This window comes from Xenopus tropicalis, chromosome 4 (genome assembly GCF_000004195.4).
Source record: "Xenopus tropicalis strain Nigerian chromosome 4, UCB_Xtro_10.0, whole genome shotgun sequence".
NCBI classification, from domain to species: Eukaryota; Metazoa; Chordata; class Amphibia; order Anura; family Pipidae; genus Xenopus; species Xenopus tropicalis.
Window position 1 is genome coordinate 26,496,001 of NC_030680.2, and position 26,699 is coordinate 26,522,699.

Here is a 26,699-nt window from a genome sequence, read left to right on the forward strand (position 1 = left end):
TTGTGGATATTACGAAATTTTCTATATGTTAGAAAAAATAAAAAAATTTCTCAATCGTGGTCAATCATGCTTTAATGAATGGGCCCCTATGCCTGGGGGTGGCAGTTTTGACCTTTAATTCAGGCTCAATTGTAATAAGGCAGTAAAGTTTAAGAGTATAAACTGTAATAAAGTCATGAAATAATCTGATAGCTGCCAAGTACTTTTATTTCACATTGAATCTATTTTTAGTGCATGTGATAAAATGATGTCTATTGTACCTCAAAGTACAGTTTTACTGGTGACCTCAATGTTTGCTGATTCCCAGGGACTCCCACATTGAGCAGGGCTGCTTTGATCAGTCAACAGTCTCTCCATGGTAAATGTACATTTTACAATAAAGGTTTTTGTTCTTCATTTTAGACATCTCATTGCAGTGTTGTATATAACATGACAAACATATAACCAATATGATGTACATGGAAGAGTTTAGAACAATATATACCAGGGACCCAGACGCTAACCACAAGTGGTACCAAACATAGCAAGGCATGGTCTTGATGTGTCTGGCAGAGGTGGAAAGAAGTTGAGGTGGGGGGGATTGGCTTCCTTGTGGGAGTGGTTCCAATCATTACAAACCCTTGATTTTCCACATTACTCATATCCAGAGGAGGTGTTTGAATGTGAGCTATCCTGGACTCATGAGTGTACCATATTTCTAATCAGAGCGTCCCTAATTTCAACGTCATTGTTAGGATACCCAGAGATGTGGGACTTACCCTTATACCTCATGATGGAATAGCAGGACTAATAGGCAGCAGAATGAAATACCAGGTACCTTCTGCTACCCGGCATCTCATGTTCTCTGCAAATAGATGGCTTTATGTAGGAGAGACAGGGCAGAAACTGAGGAGAAGGATAGATCTCCATCTTCCACTGTAAGCTATGGCTCAAATGTATGCCATGTTATTGCTCACTAATAAATACATTTTGTTATGGCATGAACTCATTCCATTATGGTGCAGTCTGTCTGCTATATTTTATGGGTTGACCCCCATGTAGGTCCTTAAAGCATAATTCAACTGTAAAAAAAAGAGCCTTTGGCTCCATATGTTTTAACAATGCTATTTATGAGGAATGCCAAGGCTTGTTGTCTGTCTGTTTCATACATTCTATTTCAGGTTTTTTTTCTGTTATGGAAAAGCCAAATGCAATTCAGACCAGTGAAATCTGCAATATCTAGTAACTCACAAAAACCAATCAGATTCTTGCTTTCAAACATACGGCTAGAAAATAATAAATGGTGGGTTGCTGGACTTGGACAAACACAGTCCACTGAGTTTTTTCTCTGTGTCATTAGCCTGGGTACATTAAGTGGGTGGGGCGCAAGAATTTCCTTTACTAGAACAGATGTATTTCAGTAGTGTAACCATAGGAACAAAGTTCATTTTAGTCTGGGACCCTCCTTGCACCCACTTACCTTCCTCAGCACACCAGTTTTTTCTTCCTCTTGTTACTCAGATATACAGTATAAGTAATGTATTATACTATAGCTACACATAAAATTACTGTACTTGTCTGATAGTTCATGTACAGAATTCTCTTGCTGCTTTAGACTCAATGATTTGTAAATCACTGCACTTTGGCTAGAATCTTCCTGCCCAGCGAGTTTTAAAAATTTATGACATCCAGGTTACTTATTTATGGTTTTAGTGCCTGCTGTATTGCTCTAACCCATCACCCGAGGTTATAATACGCTTACAAAATTGTGCCCTCTTTGATGGGTTCATGTAGAATTTGAACAATGGTCTATTATGAGTAAGTCTGCCCAGCAACCACCCTCAATGGGATGGGGGGGGGGTGGTGGTGGTGGGCCACGGCTGCCGGCCAGTGAGCTGTGAGTGCGACTTCAGTTACCAGGCACCCCATGAACTAATCACTCCTTTCCCACTACAAACTCATGTTCCGTTGAGACCAACTCTTTGCAGGGACACACCTCTACTATCAAAAAATTCTCCCACCCACCCACTTTTTTGTAAGTTGAGCCATTTTCATTATTGTTATATTCTTTTTGTTTGTATTTTCATGCATTTGTTCTTCATTGTCACAGCTTTTATTTGGCAGATGGCAACATCTGACAGGGTATCTTGGAGATAATTTGGTGAGTTGAATGGTTGGTCAGCAGCCAACGGCTGGGGTCAGCGGCAGGAGACTTCAAAAGAGGGGGTAAAAATTTCTGCCTGCCTGGTCCCCTGGTAGTTGGCCCAAAAGCTGTGGGTGCTAATTTATCCACTCAAAAGTTGTTGTATCATTATTATGAAAAACAGTTGAGTGGCCACAGTGGCAACCAAGTATTTAGACATCTATGTTGCAGTGCTACATGTGTTTTTAGCAAAACAAAATGACCCTCAAATCTGTATATGTACATGTCCTCGGACTAATATCCTGCTAATTTCTATTTACATCAAATTAACCAAATCCCTAATTTATCTTCTTCTTTCACCCAATCTCACCAAACCGTACATAAATCATAGCCAAAAGTTCTCAAAGAAGACTCCCTAATCATAAAGTTTAGGCAGAATTTTAGCAGGAAATGTCTCATCATGCCATATTGCTATAAAATTTGCAAGAAACCTACCTTGGTTGAGCGCCAACGCAGGAGCATACACCACTACTCCAGTGTAAAGTATCTAGAGAGAATAATTTGGAAGAAGATTATTGAAGGATGTGCAAATGAGAAAATAACTAGTAAATGCCTAATGATCAATCATGATTCTATAAAAGACATCAGAATAGTAAGCCTGCGCTGAAGCCACTGGACCATGCAATACAGAATCAAACAAAGCATCATTTGTTTGTGAAGACTGAGGTCATAGTTAAGGATTATAATTCCAGCAAAGGTAAGTCATTCCCTAATGCAAATAATATAGACCACTTGCTATAATTTGTATTTATTAGTGGATAGTGCCAATAATTGCACATGGTAAGCCAATGAATCAGGGCAATTAGACTTTACACTTGTGTGGCCAATGCAAATATATACACTGGCAACCCTAGTACATGTTGTACCGGCAGTGTAGCTATATTTATAGGCATCTAAAGGGCACCTGTCATTTTTCCATAAACTTAGCCTATGCTTGGGTCCCAGAGAATGTCTGTCTCTGGCTTCTAAAATTGGCTAACATTGGATTTACTTCTCACTGCAGACAAGGCACAACCAATGCAGGTATATAAGACTAAAACTGGCACATGTATCGGATCCATAATCCAGAAACCAATTATGCGCCAAATTATGGGTAGGCCATCTCCCATAAACTCCATTTTTATCAAATAATTGAAATTGATTTCCTTGTATAAAAAAGATAGTGCTTTGTACTTGATCCCAACTAAAATATAACAAATATAACAAATCCTTATCAGAGACACATTAATCCTATTGGGTTTATTTAATGTTTAAATGATTTTTAGCACATGTATGATGGTCCAAATTACAGAAAGACTCCTTATCTGGCAATCCCCAGCAACCTGAGCATTCTGGATAACAGGTCCCATACCTGTACCTTTTTGTATATGATATGTAAGGTTTGTTGTTCTCAAACAATGGGACTGGCCACCAAGGGACCCAAATCAGTGAAGGTTGCAACTATGAAACTTCTTGGTAAATACCTATTTACTGTCTTTGATATCCTGAAACTATGACTGACTGTTGCAACAGTGTTTCTATGTATTGGACCACAAAGTGGGGGCTAAATCCAAAAAGTCTTAAGTCCTCTTTTGTAAAAGACTTTCTATATGATTTCATTTCTAAAGTTGTCAGAGATGGAATAAATCCTGACCAGCAATATGACCACGTCAAACACCACTGAATCTAATCCCATAGTTTGTCCAGCAATAACACTGTAATAATCAAGACTAGGCAGGCATTATTATTAAAATTTGCCCATGTTTGAAAATCCTTACCGTTTGCACAATGTACATAATTGTTGCAGCATATCGGACAACTCTGTTAAATCGCAGCTCCAAATACTTGAAAAGAAAGGAAAAAAAGAAGCTTAAAAGAAGATATGAAGATATGAAAGGAAAATAGGTCTCAGCTTCAATATACAGTACATGTTTATACCCATGTACACATCGATGTTAATATATATGTTCAGATAAAGAATGAGGCATTTGAAGGCTTAGAATACATTGCATTAGTTATGTAACCAGCTGTAGTATTGTTGCCATTTACAGAAAGAGTTGCAAAAATAGTTTGTGGGTCACTGTTGTTGGTCATACCATTAAAGTGAGTCTAAAGCTGCCCATATATTATAAGATCCACTTTTTTGGCCAGGTCACCAAGCAAGCAACTCTTTTTACAGATATGCTGACTTAGGTGGGCCATGATGGACTTATCTGATCATTTGGCACTAGGTCCAAACAATTGTGTTACAATGACGGGAATATAAACCATCAATGAACCAATGTGGTTCTTGATCCAACAGAAAAATCAGACCTGGCCAATTAGCTGAAAGTTGGCCAGATGCCGATCAGGTTGGTCCATTGGAGGACCCCGTGCAAGGGCATATAAGCAGCTGAATGGTGCTGGGGGGGCCTGAATTGGCATTTTAAATCTGCCTGTGTATGGCCACCTTAATCCCAAACAATTGATGTACATCTACTCAGAGTTCTTCCTGAGCACTTTTGCAACTTACATTCATTTTATATAATTAAAGGGTTTCTGATATATTTGCATTTTTAAACCAATACCAGGCTTTTGGCTCAACTGAAAAGCAAGCAACACAAAGCTTAACTGAATACAGAAAGTGCATAGACAGATTCGCTGACAGCTGTTGAGCTTAAATCCTTCTGAGCAGTATAGAACTGTCTAAAATTGATAATATCTCCACTAAAAACCACAAAAAAATAAAAATGTATATAAATTGCAAAAGTGCTCAGAGGATCACTCATAGCACGTTTACATCAATTCATCGATCGATCAAAGCTTTCTAGAATATAAATACATTACCATTGGAACAAGCAATTATCTACGTGATTGTGAATAATATTGAAAACCCATGCAAGCTGGTGCAGCTGCTATATAGTGTTTCCTTCAAGTTTTTTTTTCTTTTTGTGCGCTAATCTGCATACAAACTGAAATTATTCATCAGCCATGATCCTCAATGGGACCCACATATACACCAACCTGTACAATGGAAACATCTATAATGCGAAAGTCACTAATTTTGCAGAGAAGTAGTAACCCATAGTAACCAATTAGCAGGTAGCATTTACTAGTCACCTGTGTAAAAGCAAACATCCTATTGGTTGCTATGGGTTACCCCAAATCTTTCACAATAGATTCAGCCAAAGCCCGAACCATATCAGAAACCCTAATTTTGGTTTGGTCAGGTAGTCGGATTTGGCTGACTAATGTATTAACATATTAGTACAAGTCAAATAAATAAAAGGCAAAAGAAAAAGGTCCAAGTTTTATCATTAATGTTCACTATGTTACATCCTAGTGGAACTTAAACCGCATAACCTGGAGTCAGAAACCTTACCTGATATGTACTAGTAATCCCAGACCTGTAGAACACAGGGACAAATAGTTCTGCAGAGAAGACAATTACAAAAGTATAGGAAATGATGAAAAACAAGTAGAATGCTCCAAAACGAACAACTTCTGCCGGGGTTCCGAGGACTGTAATGGCTGACATAAAACTAGCTGTTAATGAGAGGGCTACTGGCCCACATGTCATCTGCCTTCCTCCTACCAAAAATTCATTTGATGTTTTTCTCTTCCTCTCCTTGATGGCAAAGAAGACTCCAATTCCTGCCGAAACGACGAGCAAAGCGGCAAAAACAACATAGTCCCACACTGTAAAGTTTTTGATGTCGGGTTTTACAAACTGGGACATGTCTAGGTATTGTAAAGCAGAAATAGGGTGGTAATTATTTTCCCTTTTGAATTATTAGGGGTAAATTTAAAAAAAAAAAAAATCAATTTTATTTTCATTAAATCATTCTGAGAGGTTTCTGATGTGAGATAATTACGGGAACATGCCTGATTTATAAAAGAGATGACGGCCAGGCAAACAGAGGATAAATAGTTGCAGCAGCAAATGAAAGGTAAGTCAGGGAAATACAAGGCAGCCAATGGTATTGCTTGATCACTGGATAACTATTTTTTTTTAGCTTTATACTTTTTCAAGTTAAACATTACTCAATTGGAAATAAAATACATACAGACATCTAACATTTTTTTTTTTATTAACAACAGCAGGAGTTGTGAAATAGATAACGCGGCGAGGGTTAAGTACACAGCAAGGGTTAAGTGAAGGGACGTTTTTATGGACCTTAATCTCACTGTTCTGATCTCTTGTCACTTAGTTTCTCTGAGATACATCAAGAGCTTCTTGGAATATGGCCTGATTATGAATGGAAAGAAACACTTATGGAAATACGAGGACGTGCAAAGTGTATTTATAGATCATAGCACTGAGGCCCATTTATTAACATCAGGCTGCCCCAATGCAATAACACATAAACCACGTAGTTTTAAGTAATCTACAGCAGTAAGAACAATATAAATGTTGGGGTTATTCAGGGTACTGCTCACAAGGGCAAATTGGCTCAGCTTTAGTAAATGAGTCCCATAAGGGGGGGGGGTTCTGCTCCTTGTAATTTGCGGGATGTTGCTATTTGAGACAAGGTTCTCACCTTGCGTCATGGCCATGATTATGATATTATAAAAGGACACATACTGAGTTATGGACAGATAGAAATATGACTAAGTTGGTTTTGGATAATATTAAATAGGAATGCACCGAATCCATCATTTTTGTATGTGCCCAAATACTGGATACTCAACAAAAGATTTCTCCCCACTATACTCACTCAAGGGAATCTTTAAGCCAGGGATCCCCAACCTTTTATACCTGGGGGCAACATTCAAATGGAAAAAGGGTTGGAGATCAATACAAGCATGAAAAAAGTTCTGGGGATGCCAAATAAGAGCTATAATTGGCTATTTTGTAGCTCCTATGTGTACTGGCAGCCTACAGGAGGCTCTGTTTGGTGGTACATCTGATGAAGCCAAAACTTGCCTCCAAACCAGGAATTCAAAAATAAGCACCAGCTTTGAGGCCACTGGGAACAACATTCAAGTGGTTGGTGAGCAACATGTTGTTCACGGGCCACTGGTTGGGGTTCACTGCTTTAAACAAATCAACAAAATTCTACTTCCATTATTATGGAACAACAAATTACCAAGAGTGGCCTTGGAAAAACTTACAGTCTCATATAATGATGGAGGCCCAGCCTCCCAAATCTATATCTGTGCTACTTAGCCTCACAATGATATTACCTACCCTGGTGCTTCTTTCCTGATCCTTATAATCCAAATTGGCTATTATGGGCACTGATCCATAGCCAGCCTCCAAATCTTTACATGCTACCATAACACCGATGTTGACCCTCTGTCCCCCCTCTTCTCACACCACACTATACACTATTTATAAGCTACTATTTATATCCGGCGATTATACGCGTGCGTTATTTAGCGCATGTACCGTCACATACCGCATGAAAATAGTCTTCGCGAGTTAAATAACGCATGCAATATCGCGCAAAAAATAGCGCACGTATGCTTATAGTGAATCGTGCGATAAGTCGCGATAATTTAGACGCGATAATTTAGACGCGATAATATTTTTAACGCACGCTATAAATAGCGCACGTTTTATCGCACTTTAGTGAATCAGCCCTACCATATCTTACATTCACCAGTGACCTCCAAAGATATACCAGGCTCTTTTCATTTTAATTCAGGCCCTCTGCTGTTTGACCTCATGAAGGACAGGAGGCTCCAGGCACTATCAGGCACGGAGAACTGTTATCCACTTCTTAATATCAACTAAAAACAGACCCATTAAATACAAAATGTTAAACCAGATATACATTACCCCCATCAGGCTGTTTAAAATGGGGAGAAAATGTGGACAAACAAATAAAGATTTCTTCTATATGACCTGGTCATGCCCACCAATAACCAACTTATTATAAATGTTCTGGCAAGCAACCTTGATTTCCCTTATATAGTATCTCCCAGAGTTTGTCTTTAGGGCACATTAGATTACATTATTCCTACTAACTATGCTTTCAACCAATACCGGTCCTTCTAGTCTAGAAAAGATATTGCAATGTATTAGATGGGCTCAAACCTACTGAATATCCCCTTTTGGTAACAACTAGTCAGCAAAGCAATACCGCTTATTAAGCTCGCCTCAGAGGCCAAAGGCACGCAAACCAAATTTGAGCTCATCTGGACCCCATGGTTGGAACTAATGTTGTAACAAGGATAACCATTCCTGTAAAACTATCATGCTAATGCTCTGTCCTGGAAAACTCTTTAAACTTTATTTGTTTTTGTTTCAACAAATAAATCAAAAAGCTTTACCTTACAAATACTCTTCAAGTTTGCTTCATGTCTAGTAACCCATAACAACCAATCAGCAGGTAGCATTTACAGGTTAGATGTTTAAAAATAAACATTTGTTCGGTTACTATTGGTTACTAGATATGGGAAATGTAATAAAAGTAGTAAACAGAAAAAAAAATGTGCACAAATAAGAATAAAAATTTGCATTTTACAATGTAATATGCTTTAGACCAATCCAGGGAATTTTAATTGCTCATAGCTCACTTTTAAGACGTGCATGAAGGTGGCATACTCTTTTGGAGCAAACAAACTTTTTCAGTGAGAAGTTTTAATACATATACTGCACACTGGCGCAAACTAGAAAATGCACAATCTTTCTTCCACTGTTGGAAGTAGTCATGAAAAAGTTTCCAGGTTAAATTCGCACGTTGTGAATGTTTTTGACAAGAGGACTCCTCAGTTGACTCTTTGCTTTCAACCATCCCTCTGAACCCCATTGTTACATACCGTAATGAAACACCAGGAGCCAGAAATGTGTAAAATGGCCAACGCATTTAATCACATTTTATCAAATAAATAGGACCTTGCCAGCCTCACGCCAAGGCAATATTCTAAAGCCAGAATTCCATAAGAGATCGCTACTATGTTCTGCGATTCCTCACTGAAGACTTGAGATCAGCGCTACATCATTATATCCACCACTGAGTATTAGGCTGCCTCTACCTACAGAGAGGATGGCCCCAAACTCTGCTACCAGCAGGAGCTGAATGACCATGAGAGAAATTCAGCAGCTCTGCCTCCGGTCCTGAATCTGCAGTGTCTCGATGATAGGAAATCCAAGCGGGCTGTCACCTAGCACAAGCAGTAGTAGTGTCTGTATCAATCAACCCACAGTGCAGTCACAGCTGAAAACCTCCTTTCTCCCTCTTCTAAAATTTCCTGTGCAGTACTCTGGCAAGGCCCTAACACTTATATCCACTTATATCCACTGTTTTGATCCAGAGGAAGGAAAAAAATCCAGCCTGAAGCTAGTTCCAATTATGCCTCAAGAGGGGAAAAATTCCTTCCTGACCCCAATGGCGATTGGAAACATTCCCTGGATCAAGGATTTGACAATCATTTTACATAAATGATACCAGGCAGACTCTCACATTTATACTGTATAATGTTACCGAAACCACAATGTAACAGTACATACAGGAAACCATCCACATTCTGTTATTAATAGATAATATGAGAGCATAAAGAAGAGAAACTCCTGGCATTTCACAAAATATGCAAAAAAGAGGGGAGGTTGGAGATATTTCAACCTATTCAGAATATAGGAAGTGAGTGCTTCTCTCGTGACATCATATCCTTCTCCACTCCCAGCCCAGCATTCCCCCACCGTGATTCATTGCTTCTCACCCAGTCTGTCTGATTCCGCCAATCTTTAAACATAAACCAGTGTAATCTGGTTGCTGGTCATTCGGATCCCTTTTCATGCAGCCCCTGCGTTTATAGCTCCAGGGCTTTCCTTTCTGTTGCCAACTTTTATTACATTCCCCTCCTAGGAATTTTATCAAATTATGTTTTAAGCTCCACTAGGGCTGGGAATGACGTAAAATCACTTCAAAAGTCCTTGAAATATTGCTTTGGGATTTTGTCCAAGAGACTTTATGGCAGCATTTGGATCAAATCAAAGTGCATCTTGAAATCTTGAGTGTTTGATGTTAGAATGCAAATTGATATTGGGACCAGACTTACTCCCCAAAAGACCTTACTTAAAAAGTATGTAGTGCCAAATTCACTTACACCTACATCCAACAGATATTTCATTTGCAACAGCAGGCAACCCCCTCTCAATTAAATTAATGGTGTGTGCATTTCAATACAGTCAGCAAACACCACCTTTGATAACTGGTCTGCCTGCATTAAATCTTAGAAAGTATCAGATAAGGCTACTAAGAGTATTATCCTCCAACCAGAAAAATCAGATGGCTGTATTCTGGCACTTAAGGTTAATGACACATGGGTAGATTTGTAGCCAGTGGTAAAAAATCACTACTGCTGGCTACAAGTCTTCACAACAATGCCTTGCTGTAACATTGACTAACATTGGGATCACTGCAAGTAAAACATGGTAATCTCATGGTGATCTGGCATAATCGCAGAAAATAGTAAAGGGAGGCAAGAGGCACTTTTTAACCTTCACTTTAGCTACCTGATAGTGATGAGTGAATCTGTCCTGTCTCGCTTCACCATAAAATTCGTGAAACAGCGTAAAATTCACAAAACACATTTGCTCACAATTTTTTTTTGTCACCCGAGTCTTTTTTGGTCACCCGCGGGGTTTTTTTGTTGCCCGCGCCCGATTTTGACGCGCCCGTGCCCAATTTGGCCCAAAATTTTCACCGAATTTGTGCCAAATTTTCACAGAAGTTTCACAAAACAATTCGCCAATGACGAAATGCGGAAATTCATTTCAAATCCATGCCTGGCGAAAAAATTTGCTCATCACTAGTACCTGAACTCTGTAAATCCTTGTTGAAGCCAAGTTGTGCTCTGGCTAAGCAGTCCTAACGATCTTACACCTCTGAGGGGGATTCTGACAGGAGCTTTACCGTCATTATTTACAACACTATCTGCTACCTAATTTTAGGGATTAATTTACTTAGGCTAATTCAAGAAAATCCCTGTAGATGTGTATGAAGCAGTGGACTTGCCAGTAGAGACATTGGCTTTGGGTGCCAACCTACATGTCCATAGAAAGACACTTCTGTATAGAGCCTATGGTTAAGTGTCTAACAGCACGAAACGTGTAAGGCCTTTAATGGACATGTAGTTCTCTTTAAATAATGATATTTTATTATATTTTATGATAACCTGTCAACTCTGGATTTACTGCGTGCCTGCCCATTTTTGTGTTTATGGTTGATTTGCTTTGTTTCTTTCCTGGGGTCTTGTGCTTCAGGCTCTCCAGCAGCATCCACTCCTGGTAACATGGAGTCCAGTGAAGAAATGCAATGTGCTCCCTTCTATATCACCATTGGGCCCATAAGGAAAACGTCGCTCCCAGGGCATAGGTAACAGTGACCAGGACTGAGCCAGTACAGGAATGACTTCCTTTAGTCTCCTACAGCAATATTTTAGGATATAATATCTGTACTATCAAAATATTCTATAAACCACAGCCATTATATTTCCCACATCGATTGTTGCTGTAGGTCATATGTGGTGCTTCAAGACCCCCGGTCTGTTCAAAGGCTCCATAGGCATCACTGGGGGGGGGGGGGCAGTGCCAAACAAATCAGCACCCCAGTATTTTTTATACTCTCTCCTTTAAGTGAAATGTCATTGAGAAAGTGCTACACCTTGGACTTTGGAAGTGGCAACACTGAGAGGGTTTACGGTATATCTAATCTCTTAACACTGAACCATGGACTGAACATAAAAGATAAACCTACCTAGGTAAAATTATTATTATTATGCGTTATTTAAATATTGCTGACCTATTACGCATTACTTTACAGATTTTTCTCATTTGCTTCAGTTCTTGTTTCAGTGGAGCTTACAGTCGAAGGTTCATACCAAGTGACATGCAGTAAAACTAATTTAAAGGCAAAAAAGTGCATTAACACTATCCAAACTTCATGAAATAAATATTAATGCTATTTTTATTATGCAGATGTGCATGATTCCACAGGTTTAAAGGAAAGAATGATAGTCTGCCTGTGCTTGCTAGGGCCATTTCCACATCCCCCTTAGGCTACAAGTAGTAATGAGCAGGCCCGAATTTGTGGCAAGGCTACAAAGGCCCAGGCATAGGGCGGCAACAATTTAGGGGCATCATGCTGCCCCGCCGCATCGCGAATATGTGTAATGCGCATTTGCGGGGAGGCATTGGGACGCCCGGATTACAAATCCGGCGCAGGCTGTGAGCGACTCTGTCCCATAAAATTCGCAAAACGGCAAGAAAATGTGCAAAACGCATTTGTATTTGTGATTTTTTTTTTTTTTTTGTCGCCTGCGTCTTTTTTGGTTGTCAGCATCTTTTTTTTTTTTGCCCGTCCTTTTTAGACGTGACCGTGTGCAATTTTGCCGCGACCGCGTCAATTTGATGCGTGACAATTTTTTTTTTTGCCTCAGCGAATTTTTCAGCGTTGAATTTTAAAAGTTGGCGCCAGTGGCGAAATGCGGAAATTCGTTGCGAATCCATGGCTGGCGAAAAAATACGCTCGTCACTAGCTACGAGTGTAATACGACCCCGCCCTGAATTTTTTACAATTGTGAAGCAAGCAGTCCAATTTTGTGTTGTCCAGTTTTGTGTTGTCAGATGGTAAACATTTTTTTAATAGATCCCATGTTCTTACCTTACCTCATAACGTAGTTCAAAGGGCGGAAAAGAATTAAAGTGTAACTCTCTAACACAAAAAGAAGCAAAATCTGCTCAAATGAAACCAACACCATGCTACTTCCATTTATGATTTTGACCTAATTTATTATCTCTTGGAACTAGACCAAGACATGGGACCCCTATGGGCTAGTACCATTTAAGGGGGCGCTTTACCACCTTGTGACATGAGCTCAATGCATACATTTCTGCCTATTATTTAAAAAAAAAAACTATGTGTTTTTGTTATTTCTAGCACTCCAGTGACCCACAGCAAAGTAAGTAAAGTTAAGACAGAATTAGAAGGTTGCCCATGTCATTTTATGGTCAGAGCAGTCTGGTGGTTGAGTCTTGGAACCAATTGGTATGTTAATAGAGGATTTGGTTGAGGGAAGAAGGAAAAAAGGAAACTGATAACTCCATTATTGGTCCTTGTGAGATAGATAATTAGATCATCAGTGTACAACCTCCCTCCATTTAACCTTTGTTGTGATTGTTTTGTAGGCAGGAGTTCTTTATGCAGGGTAACTAATTATCTATCTTGCAAGGACCAAACATGGAGTGGCTTCAGTTTCCCAATTAGCCTTGTTTAGCTCAAGAATTAACTAAAACTATAGATTGTTTGTAATTAAAACAGTAGAAAAAGTATGTCCAGAACAAGCCCTATTCATCACACTCAATAAGGGGCTATATTTCACTTTTAGGGTTTGTTCTCCCCTTTAAATGAACTGTTAGCAGAATGTAGACAATGATATTCTTATACAGTTTACAATAGGTCATTTTGTATTTTGTGTGGTTTTTTTTTCAATTATTACTTCATGAACTATTATGTTCAGTTTAATTAGGAAATTCCACAGCTAGTTGGTTGCTACCCTAGAAACTAGGCTGTGATTTGAGAGATTGAAATATGAAAAGGATAGGGTCTGAACATAAAAGTCATAAAAGTTAACAATACAATTGTAGCCTCACAGAGCAACAGTTTTTTTGGATGCCTGGGTGAATGACCCTCATTTGTAATCTGGAAAGAGGCAGCAGAGAAAAGAAGAACAACTAAAATTTTGTTAAGAATAGGACATTCTCTACCATACCAAAAGTTAACTTATAGGTGAGCTACATTTTCCCAGGAGTCACAAGTAGCGATGTAGCAGACTTAAGGTATGGAGATCCAAATTATGGAAAGACACCTTATCTGGAAAACCCCAGATCCCAAGCATTCTGGGTAACAGTTCTATATCTGTAGTATTTTCTCCAGTTTTTAAGTATTTGGGGCAAATCTTGGATTCGCAGCGAAATTCCACATTTCACCATCAGTGAATTTTTTCTCAACACTGTCGCAATAAATTGCCACAACAAAAATCCGCTGAGTGAGGAAAAATTGAGTTCACATCACAAAAATCATGCAATAGCTGCATTTTGCACATTTTTGGCCGTTTCGTACACTTTTCAGAAGTTTTGCAAATTTTTCGGCAAAGTGAAATGGGACAGATTCACTTATCACTAGTGATGGGTGAAATTTGTTGCCAGACATGAATTCACAGTGAACTTTTGCGTGTCTCCATTGGCGATAAATATTTCTGCAACAAATTTTGTTGTCGGTTTTGTGAGAAAAATTTCTACCAGGATTTGTGGTGAATTTCCACATTTCGCATTTGGTGGATTTTTTCAAAAAATGACAAAAAACACGAGAAACAGAGAAAATGTTGCGTGGCCTTTTTTGGACATGCAACATTTTCACTGCTTTGTGATTTTTTTTGTGAATCTTGTGAAAGGTTTTTCCACGAAATTTTCGGTGAAGCGAAACAGGACAGATTTGCTCATCAATATTCATCGCTTGTCACAGGGAGAGGGCAGCCCACCATCTTGGAACCCTTTGCCTGGTATTACTATTCCTATATAATCATGAAGTATCCCCAGGAAATGGCAGACCTGATCAAAGATAAGAAGTACAGAAGGTGACAGTAAATATAAAGTGACTTTGGGGGTCATTTATAAGGTTTGCGCAATGCATATTTTATTAACAAATGTTTTTTTGCGCATGTTTTCCCCTAAACTCTTAAATTTTGCGCCGCTGTGCCCCACTTTACTTTTTTTGCAAACGCAGTGAAATGTGAATTGTGCACAAAAATTCACAAATTAAATTATGATTTGCATGAGCAGGCTCTCTGTGCACGTTTATTATGCACGAATATAGCGCCAATTTTCTCTTTGCGAATATAAATTCGCAATTTGCGATCTCAGTTTCGTGAATATTGTTTCCAGCACTAAAACTGTGGCGTAACTTGGGTGCAGAGTGTGTGCATAAATATTCGCAATTTCGGAATATGCCATATTTAAAAAGCTTTGTGAATAAAAATTTTGCAATTATGCCCATTAAATACACCGGTCTTCTCCAACTTTATAAATATAAAGACGGGCAGGGCAAATATTTTCACTATGCAAATATTTTTGCTCTGTGTGAATTTTATAAATGACCCCCCACTGTATTTTCCTATACTTAACAGTAATTCTCAGCCTTAATGCTAGTTAGGATACGATTGAGGAGAGTGCTCTGATCTCTTATATACAGGTATGGGATCCCTTATCCTGAAACCCTTTATCCAGAAAGCTCCGAATTACGAAAAGCCCATAATCAAATAATTCAGAATTTTAAAACTGATTTCCTTTTTCTCTGTAACAATATAACTGTACCTTGTACTTGATTCCAACTAAGATATAATTACCCCTTATTGGGGGCAGAACAGCCCTATTGGGTTTATTTCATGGTTAAATGATTCCCTTTTCTCTGTAATAATAAAACAGTACCTGTACTTGATCCCAACTAAGATATAATTACCCCTTATTGGGGGCAGAACAGCCCTATTGGGTTTATTTAATGGTTAAATGATTCCCTTTTCTCTGTAATAATAAAACAGTACCTGTACTTGATCCCAACTAAGATATAATTACCCCTTATTGGGGGCAGAACAGCCCTATTGGGTTTATTTCATGGTTAAATGATTCCCTTTTCTCTGTAATAATAAAACAGTACCTGTACTTGATCCCAACTAAGATATAATTACCCCTTATTGGGGGCAGAACAGCCCTATTGGGTTTATTTAATGGTTAAATGATTCCCTTTTCTCTGTAATAATAAAACAGTACCTGTACTTGATCCCAACTAAGATATAATTAATCCTAATTAGATGCAAAAAAATCCTATTGTGTTTAATTAATGTTTTATTGATTTTTTAGTAGACAAGGTTTAGAGAGCCAAATTACGGAAAGACCCCTTATCCGGAATACCCTTGGTCCCGAGCATTCTGGATAACAGCTCCTATACCTATACAACTGAAAGCCCAGTGACTTTCCCAATATTTTCCTGTATCTGTAACCTTGTTACGAGCTAAGGAGGGCCCTGAGGAACAGTTGGACCTGCATGGGAAGCTTGAACTAAAAAAAGTCCAGCAAGCACTTTAGTACAACGTAACAAATTACAGAATGATGTTAGACAATTTGTACCTCAATTTAACCACCATCGCTCAAAGAATAATAAAGATTGTATGAGACACTGTGAGTAACATTCACAGTTCATCTTACCTCATACGTACTGGTGATTCCAGACCTATAGAAGACTGGAACAAAGAGTTCTGCACTAAAAATGACAACGAAGGCATAGGAGATGAAGAAGATACCAAATGAGGCACCGAATCGATACACCTCTGCGGGTGCTCCTAACACAGTCACCGCAGACATAAAACTGGCAGTTAGGGACAGGGCTACGGGACCACATGTCATTTGCTTGCCCCCGACCAGAAAGTCAGCTGAAGAAGTCTTCTTTCGCTCCTTGATTGCAAAGAACACACCAATTCCGGCTGATACCAGAAAAAGTGCAGCAAAAACGACATAGTCCCAAGATGCAAATGTCTTAATTGTAGGAATCTCAAACTTGGTCATTCTGAGCAACCCTGATGTTCTCTCACATAAACTCTTTAAAAAATGAATGCAGCACACTCCTTACAAAAGGGGGTAAGCAATGGCTAATTGGAATTACCCCTGGCACAAAATTCAGCTGTCCTTTTATAAAGTTTTAGTCTGTGTTGGGTTAACCATTATAACGCTTGTAACTCAGCACTTCTAAATCTAAAATACTGAGATCTGAAATTGGTGCAGCAGGTTGGGGGCAGCGACCACGTTTAGTAAATGTTTAGATTTTCCTGTATTGGGTAAATGAACATTCTACATTCTGCTAATAGGAATATGTTAATCCGCTGCTGGTTGCCTTCACTAATACTTATTTTCTGTTTGAAACCTTTTATACAAAAAGCTCCAAACTACAGAAAGTCTATCTCCTATAGACTTCATGTCTAGAAATGATTCCCTTTTCTCTGTAATAATAAAACAGTACCTGTACTTGATCCCAACTAAGATATAATTACCCCTTATTGGGGGCAGAACAGCCCTATTGGGTTTATTTAATGGTTAAATGATTCCCTTTTCTCTGTAATAATAAAACAGTACCTGTACTTGATCCCAACTAAGATATAATTACCCCTTATTGGGGGCAGAACAGCCCTATTGGGTCTATTTAATGGTTAAATTATTCCCTTTTCTCTGTAATAATAAAACAGTACCTGTACTTGATCCCAACTAAGATATAATTACCCCTTATTGGGGGCAGAACAGTCCTATTGGGTTTATTTAATGGTTAAATGATTACCTTTTCTCTGTAATAATAAAACAGTACCTGTACTTGATCCCAACTAAGATATAATTACCCCTTATTGGGGGCAGAACAGCCCTATTGGGTTTATTTAATGGTTAAATGATTCCCTTTTCTCTGTAATAATAAAACAGTACCTGTACTTGATCCCAACTAAGATATAATTACCCCTTATTGGGGGCAGAACAGCCCTATTGAGTTTATTTAATGGTTAAATGATTCCCTTTTCTCTGTAATAATAAAACAGTACCTGTACTTGATCCCAACTAAGATATAATTACCCCTTATTGGGGGCAGAACAGTCCTATTGGGTTTATTTAATGGTTAAATGATTCCCTTTTCTCTGTAATAATAAAACAGTACCTGTACTTGATCCCAACTAAGATATAATTACCCCTTATTGGGGGCAGAACAGCCCTATTGGGTTTCTTTAATGGTTAAATGATTCCCTTTTCTCTGTAATAATAAAACAGTACCTGTACTTGATCCCAACTAAGATATAATTACCCCTTATTGGGGCAGAACAGCCCTATTGGGTTTATTTAATGGTTAAATGATTCCCTTTTCTCTGTAATAATAAAACAGTACCTGTACTTGATCCCAACTAAGATATAATTAATCCACGCTGGAGGCAAAACAAACCTCTTGGGTTTAAATATTGTATGAATTATTTTTTTTAGCAGACTTAAGGTATGAGTATCCAAATTATGGAAAGACAACTTATCTGGAAAACTCCAGGGCCCAAGCATTCTGGGTAACAGTTCTAGATCTGTAGTATCTTCTTCAGTTTTTAAGTATTTTGGGCAAATCTCATTAGTGATCTTATTAGTATAAAATAATACCTACCATTTTCTTAAGATGGACACTCACGCCCAAATATGGTCAGACTGTTTGGCCGGTTTTAACCATACTACCCAACCCTGTGGGAATGCCCGGACAGTGTGCTTTTTGATAGACCATGCTGTGATCCCATTAGATCCCAGATGATCTCTCCTTTAGGGAACTCAATCTGCCACTGGACCATGTTGGTGGGTTCATCAGTGAATGAGGAAATTAATAAGCTTATCAGTCCAACAGAACAATGGAAGCAAGGTACCTAGGCACATTTATGACCAATCATATGCTATTTATGTGTTTGTTGGGTGTGCAGGCTGAACTATTGCATACAGCGGAAGGTCAGACAGTGTATGGACACCTTTAGTCTGAACAGTGATATATCAGTCAATTGCGTATGCTGATAAAATTAGCTGTATCAGGCCTTTCCGATAACCTTATGCCTAGTCTCAGAGTGATTGAGCGAGTGAGTAGAGGTGACTGATAAAAGAAAAAATAACTATAACAGTAATAATATAATGATAAAATAACAATAAAAAAACATAAAGGTTCTGAAAGGCAAACAGATACATCAAAAAATATTTCAGTATTTTCTACCCACAGCACCACAATGCCTTGTGAATGTATCTATGATCTTAGGTCTGTTATCCCACCCTTCTTCCTTAACTTCATTATTGCACTGATTTTCTCTTTTAGCACAGTATTGTTACATTCCAAGGCATTTATCCACATGAATGTTAAAGTAGCCCCTTGTTAGTGCACCTTTTTTTGTAATATTTGTACATTTTCATACTCATCTATGCAGCAAGTTCCACCTTTTACACGTGGACAACTCACAGTCAGCTGCACCCCATACCAGATGGGAAAACATTTGTACCTGACAGTGGTGTGTGCAAAGAAAACAGGAACAAGGTGTGTTCTGTACAAGTAATATGGCTTCCTAAAAGCTAATATCCCCAAAGCTACCGCACTCTCTCTACTATACTTGGTAAACCACAGACCCCCAGTCACCACTGCTACTATAGGCACCATCTCTCCCTACTATACTTGCTATCCCCCAGCCCCAGTCCCTTCCCAGAGGCTATTATCCCCCCACTGCTACTATAGGCACCATCTCTCCCTACTATACCTGCTATCCCACAGCCCCAGTCCCTTCCCAGAGGCTATTATCCCCCCACTGCTACTATAGGCACCATCTCTCCCTACTATACCTGCTATCCCACAGCCCCAGTCCCTTCCCAGAGGCTATTATCCCCCCCACTGCTACTATAGGCACCATCTCTCCCTACTATACCTGCTATCCCACAGCCCCAGTCCCTTCCCAGAGGCTATTATCCCCCCACTGCTACTATGGGCACCATCTCTCCCTACTATACCTGCTATCCCACAGCCACAGTCCCTTCCCAGAGGCTATTATCCCACTGCTACTATAGGCACCATCTCTCCCTACTATACCTGCTATCCCACAGCCACAGTCCCTTCCCAGAGGCTATTATCCCACTGCTACTATAGGCACCATCTCTCCCTACTATACCTGCTATCCCACAGCCACACCCCCTTCCCAGAGGCCATTTGCTCATTGCTGTTGCTACTGAGTGGAGGTGCTCTGAGTGCTCTGTGGAGTTGTGACTTTCTCCCAGGCCCGGCTGGGTCTGGGGGTTAGTTTTGTGGGTACTTTTTCTCTGTTTTTTACTGTTTTTCCCTACTCAATGGGGAAGAAGGCGAAACCATTTAGCCGGGTAGTTGAGACCCGTTTGAGAAGCAGCAGGAAGGCCACTGAGTCCAACATCATGGTGACAGTGGAGCGCATTGCAGAGGGCAATGTTTCCTGCTCTGATAAAGGAAAGGAAAAGAAAAGCAAAAGCTGTTCCCAAAGCGGCATGGAGAGTGACTCTGAGGACCTGGGCGCCGGTGTTGGAGTAACTGCAGGGAGCTGCGGAGCTACAGCAGAGGCGGACCAGGAGGTGAGAGGAGAGTCTAATGGCTGCAAAATGGCTGCTGGCAGTGAGGGGCATGGAAGCCATATGGCAATGGTGGTTGCAGAAAGTGTTCTGACCAACCAGGAGATGGCTGCTGCCAATGGGGAACATGGAAGCCGTGTGGCCCTGGAGGTTGCAGAGAGCGCTCTGAGTGACCAGGAAATGGCTGCTGCCTGTGAGGTGCATGGAAACCGTGTGGCCCTGGACAGTGAGCAGGTAATGGCTGCCGGCCCCCTGGGGAAGGCTGGGGAAGGGCACAAAGGTACTGAGACTGTTATACAGTATGACACCATTATTAATGCTTTGAAAGAGCTGCGGTGTTTGGAGGAAAAACAAAGTAAGTTAAACAGAGACATTGACAGACTGATAAAGAGTGAGGATTCGCTGAAAGGAGAGAGGAGAGCTCGATTTATCAGAGAGGTGACTTTCCTCAATAAGGAGCTGGAAGAGACTGAGATCTACATTAAAGACATTCTGGCTGTTATAGAGCCATGGAGGGAGCTGTATGGCAACAAGCAGAGGTTTGAGCAGATGAAAGAAGGCAATGTGACTACTGAGAGACTGCTTAAAGTCGCTGAACTGCTCAAAGAGACTGAGGTTTCAAAAACTGTTGCAGAATGTAGCGTTGCTACTGATACTGTGCATAGTAACGGTCTTTCCAATACTGATGGTGTGTGTGCAGCTGCCGTGAGTGGGGTGAGGGCTGAGGTGCAGGTGATTGCAGGTAATGCAATGTGTGTGAGTGAGGGGGGTGGGGCAACTGAGGTGCAAGCGGCTGAGAGTGGTGCAGCTGAGGTGCAGGTGATTGCAGGTAATGCAACGTGTGTGAGTGAGGGGGGAGGGGAAGGAAAAAATGTTGTTTATTCTGCTGGGGAAAGCAATGTGCATGGGGGGACTGAGAGTGTTGCTGGGGCTGCGGGGGGCAGTGTTTGGGAGGGAAGGAGATTCTTTGCACGTGAGCAGGATGAGGAGTTTGATGATGAGTTTGATAAGAGGAAGAATGTTGTGAAAATTAAGTGGGAGAAAGAGAGGGAGGATTTCCCGGGGCGCAGGTTTGTGGGCAGAAACATTATTAAGCAGTTGCTGGGTTTTACCCCACAGGACGTTTATGCCTTGCTGAGTGTCACAGACACTGAGTTTGATTTAAGCTATAAGTTATCCCAAGGGTTAGAGGAGTTCTGGAGGCGGTACCATCTGAGTAAGGAGGCCAAGGAGTGGGAGGGGTTTAGGGTAATACCTGTGTCCAAACCCGAAACCAAACTGGTCACCATTATCATGAAGAGAGAGACAGTGCATGAGCAGGACATCCTCATATGGCTCCGGCGCCAGTGCACTGTCCTATCCCCCCTGGAGCCGGTGTTTGATGAGGAGGGATTCTGGGTAGGGGGGTATAAAGTCCAAGTGAAACTGCATGTGGATCAGAATGTTCAGAAACATCTCCCAAATTCCTTTTTCATTGGGAAAGCAAGGGGTGTCTGTTTCTATGTGGGCCAGCCCAGGCTATGCTATAAATGTGGGTCCAACAGGCATTATGCTGTAAAGTGTAACATACAGAAATGCGCTTTGTGTGGGGAGACTGGGCACCCAAGCAAGGAGTGTGTAAAGGCCATAAAGTGTAACCTGTGTATGCAATCCGGCCATGCTTATAGGGCCTGCCCCGACGCCTGGCGCAACATTAGGAAGGCTTGTCCCAATCTGGAAAAAGTAATGAGTACCCCAATGCCAGGGGAGAACTTGCCCCAGACTGAGGGAAGGGGGGAGGAGTGGGCAGGTGGGGCAAAAGAGACAGACAGGGGGCGCCCAACAGAGATGAGAGGGAAGGAGAGAGAGAACAAACAGGCAAAGGTACAGGCAGCCCAAGAGGAGGGAGGTGGAGGGGATGGTTGGATAGTGGTGGGCAGCAAATCTAATAAAGCTAAGGAGGCTCAGTGCCCGGGTGTAATTACCCTCCCAACTGAAAATAGGTTTGTTTTGCCAGGAGGGAAGTCATGGGGGGATTTAGCAGAGGAACAGGTAGAGCTGGAGAGAATGGAGGAGGAGGAGGAGGAGGAGGAGGAGAGGGAGAAAAGGAAAAGTCTCTCATCTGATATCATCTCCAGCAGGAAGAAGAGCAAAAGGGAAGGGGCTTTTCAGTCTCAGGGGGCAGAAAAGGAGTCACTGGAGGAAGGGGAGTTGGGGGAGCAAGATGTGATGGAGAGTCAGGGGGCAGGTGTGCGGGTACAGGTTAAACGGTCTGCTGGGAAATGTTTGGACAATTTTCAAAAAAAGAAACATAAAGATGCCTCTTGATATGTGTTTTATAACGATCTGTAAAAAATAAGATGCTTTGATGCGATATTGATTTATATGTTTGTTTTTTGTTTTTTTGCTTGATTGAAATGTAATTATTGTTTAATTGTATTTGTTTAATATATTTTAATAAAATTCTCTCCCTACTATACCTGCTATCCCACAGCCCCAGTCCCTTCCCAGAAGCTATTATCCCACTGCTACTATAGGCACCATCTCTCCCTACTATACCTGCTATCCCACAGCCCCAGTCCCTTCCCAGAGGCTATTATCCCCCCACTGCTACTATAAGCACCATCTCTCCCTACTATACCTGCTATCCCACAGCCCCAGTCCCTTCCCAGAAGCTATTATCCCACTGCTACTATAGGCACCATCTCTCCCTACTATACCTGCTATCCCACAGCCCCAGTCACTTCCCAGAGGCTATTATCCCACTACTACTATAGGCACCATCTCTCCCTACTATACCTGCTATCCCACAGCCCCAGTCCCTTCCCAGAGGCTATTATCCCACTGCTACTATAGGCACCATCTCTTCCTACTATACCTGCTGTCCCACAGCCCCAGTCCCTTCCCAGAGGCTATTATCCCCCCACTGCTACTATAGGCACCATCTCTCCCTACTATACCTGCTATCCCACAGCCCCAGTCCCTTCCCAGAGGCTATTATCCCCCACTGCTACTATAGGCACCATCTCTCCTTACTATACCTGCTATCCCACAGCCCCAGTCCCTTCCCAGAGGCTATTATCCCACTGCTACTATAGGCACCATCTCTTCCTACTATACCTGCTATCCCACAGCCACAGTCCCTTCCCAGAGGCTATTATCCCACTGCTACTATAGGCACCATCTCTCCCTACTATACCTGCTATCCCACAGCCCCAGTCCCTTCCCAGAGGCTATTTTCCCCCCACTGCTACTATAGGCACCATCTCTCCTTACTATACCTGCTATAGTAGTATAGTATTAGTAATTAGTGGTTCATTGTTAGGATTTCTGTCTCTTAAACACACTTGTGCTACTTTGCATGATTCTTGTATAGGTGGATCCCAGGGCAGGCCCCCTTAAACCAGATCTGCCTTTATGCATTTAATACTTAAATATGTGTGTAGTTTATGCTGTTTGGATCAAACAACTGGCAATGCTCTTTATTATAGTTTCTGAGCAGTTAATGATTTTATTAGGCACTTTGATGCAGATAACTAATGAGGTAATGATCAACACGGCCACTCAATAAATAACTGAGACAAACTTGTTCGGAAAACACATGCCTGCAAAATAGGAGTGAATATGCTATTTTTATTAAAAAAAAAAAAACTAATTGACCTCTCTCTATGTTTTTTTCACTGAATGCTTAAACAAATACAATACTTATATACAAATGCAACATGTTTATTCCAAACTATAACACATTAAGGAATAAAATACAAGAATGTTTTAAGATATTATTTCAGGAATATAGTCATATATTACTAACGATAATACTGTTCACATTATGAATTCACATGCTGCATGGCAGTTCATTTAGATGCATGATACATGGCTGCACATAACTCAGTTCAGCCTGCAGCAAACATCTAAATAAATTCTTAAATATCCATGCAGGTTGTGGATTCAATATGTGGCCAATATTAAAGGGGTGAGGTGGCAAACCTAATAGTTACAGGTAAACAAGTACAGGTATGGGACCTGTTATCCAGAATGCTCGGGACCTGGGGTTTTCTGGATAAGGGATCTTTCCGTTATTTGGATCTCCATAACTTAAGTCTGCTAAAAATCATTTAAATATTGAATAAACCCAATAGGCTTCTTTTGCCTCCAATAAGGTTTATTTATATCTTAGTTGGGATCAAGTACAGGTACTGTTTTATTATTACAGAGAAAAGGGAATCACTTAACCATTAAATAAACCCAATAGGGCTGTTCTGCCCCCAATAAGGGGTAATTATATCTTAGTTGGGATCAAGTACAGGTACTCTTTTATTATTACAGAGAAAAGGGAATCATTTAACCATTAAATAAACCCAATAGGGCTGTTCTGCCCCCAATAAGGGGTAATTATATCTTAGTTGGGATCAAGTACAGGTACTGTTTTATTATTACAGAGAAAAGGGAATCATTTAACCATTAAATAAACCCAATAGGGCTGTTCTGCCCCAATAAGGGGTAATTATATCTTAGTTGGGATCAAGTACAGGTACTGTTTTATTATTACAGAGAAAAGGGAAATCTGAATTATTTGTTTATAATGGAGTCTATGGGAGATGGCCTTTCCGTAATTCGGAACTTTCTGGATAACGGGAATCCATACCTGTACTGCTTTCAACTGGAATTATATTTACAAATGCATTTACATATACAGGTATAGGATTCATTATCCGGAAACCCGTTATCCAGAAAGTTCCAAATTACGGAAAGGCCATCTCCCATAGATTCCATTTGAAACAAATGATTCTAATTTTTAGAAAATATTTCCTCATTCTCTATAATAATAAAACGGTACCTTGTACTTGATCCCAACTAAGATATAATTAATGCTTTTGAGTTTATTTAATGTTTAATTGATTTTGTAGTAAACTTAAAGCATGGAGATCCACACTACGGAAAGATCCCTTATCCAGAAGACCCCAGGTCCCGAGCATTATGGATAACAGATCCCATACCTATAGGTATGCACCGTGTCAGTATATAGGGGGTATAGGGAGATTGGGGGGAGGAGTGGTAGGTGCAAATCTTGCATTAGGGTGCAATCATGCAATCTGTCATTTAGACCTCTGCCTGGCTACCAGTGTTGGACCATAACAAAAATGTAAAAAATGTAAATATAAAAAAAGAAAACGTTATTGATAAAGGAGTTTCAATGACTTCAAACAAATCATTTTTAAATTACATGCAACCTGATTTTACATTTTTATGGTTCCTATTGCTACATATTTTCAAGATGTTCAGACAATAGTTGTACAGTCTCACCTATTGTTTACAAGTGAATTGATACAGAAAGTGCATTTAATAGTCTTGCAGGTAACCCAGTCACTGTCACATTATTACCCTGCTGCTTGTTATGGTTTGGGTTTCATTGGTAAAGTGACACTGAAAACACTCTTGGACTTGCATCTAAGGTGTCTCTATAGGGTCAGGCTGGGATGGTGGAACACCAGGAAAAAACCTGTTGGGCGCTGACCCTTGTGGGATCAAAGCCCAATCCCTACCTGTAAGTACTATTGCTTCACGCCTTCCCTCCCCCAGTCATGTTGAAGTAAAGCTGGCCATACACGCAGCGATGATATCGTACAAAACCTCGTTTCGTACGATATTCGGTGCGTGTATGGCGGCTCGTCAAGGCGACATATCGCAAAAGACTGTGGATATCGGTCGACTTGCCAATCGGCCAGGTTTAAAGATTTTGACCGGACGCTATTGAAGGCGCCCGGGCAAAATCTACGTTAAGGGCTGAGTCGGCAGAAGGAGGTAGAATTTCTGTTGTTTCTAACTCCATATCTGATGATTAAGCCCTAAACGTCAGTGGAGAGTGGAAAAGATCTTTCATGCAACTACGTGTATGGCCACCTTCAGTCTAGGTGCACGCGGAGGGGGGGTGCTGGCAAGGGGGGGGGGGGGGTGCTGGCAAGGGGTGGGAGTGGGAGGGGCCCTGAGTGGATGTGGGGGCCCCAGGGGCAGCTGCCCAGTGATAGACACCCAGTCTATTGCTGGGTCTGTAAATGACATCCAATGTATTTTGATCAAACAAACTATCATCTCTTACCTACAGACAAAGCTTAGTTTCTTTACCACTAAACCAGATCCTCTCTTTTATTTTTAATCAGTCAGTGTTCCTTCCCTTTCCCCTTTCCCTCATTTCTACTCTGTTGTGTTTGTAGGCTGACATCTTTGGTGTTAATTAATGTCGATTTTAATTGTGCAACCCTGTACTTCTTACACGGCACTAGAATGAGATGCCATCAGCAAATGTGCCTGAATTCTAACCTTTGCTACCTCGCTTAGGCATAATGATGATTAACAAAATAACCAGAATTAAATGTCATGACAAATGTTTAAAAGGAATATTACAACAGGAGGGCACAAGGTTAAATACCGAAGTCAAGCCAGCAAAGTAATCTA

At 40.5% G+C, this 26,699-nt stretch overlaps 1 protein-coding gene across 2 annotated transcripts in view; it reads right to left on the bottom strand.

The window, feature by feature from the left end:
* The window catches only part of slc5a12 (solute carrier family 5 member 12), a 42,102-nt gene extending 25,304 nt beyond the window's left edge, over positions 1-16,798 (bottom strand). The window contains exons 1-3 of one of the 2 annotated variants that reach the window (XM_018093349.2): positions 16,350-16,798; positions 3,940-4,005; positions 2,618-2,669 (exon numbers count right to left, since the gene is read on the bottom strand). In XM_018093349.2, coding sequence (XP_017948838.2) covers positions 2,618-2,669; positions 3,940-4,005; positions 16,350-16,706 — 475 coding nt within the window. In that variant the 5' untranslated portion in view covers positions 16,707-16,798. Of the gene's footprint in view, positions 1-2,617; positions 2,670-3,939; positions 4,006-5,522; positions 6,159-16,349 lie in introns of those variants that run through there. The other variant, XM_031900581.1, reaches the window with a different exon arrangement.
* Positions 16,799-26,699: the final 9,901 nt, after the last annotated feature.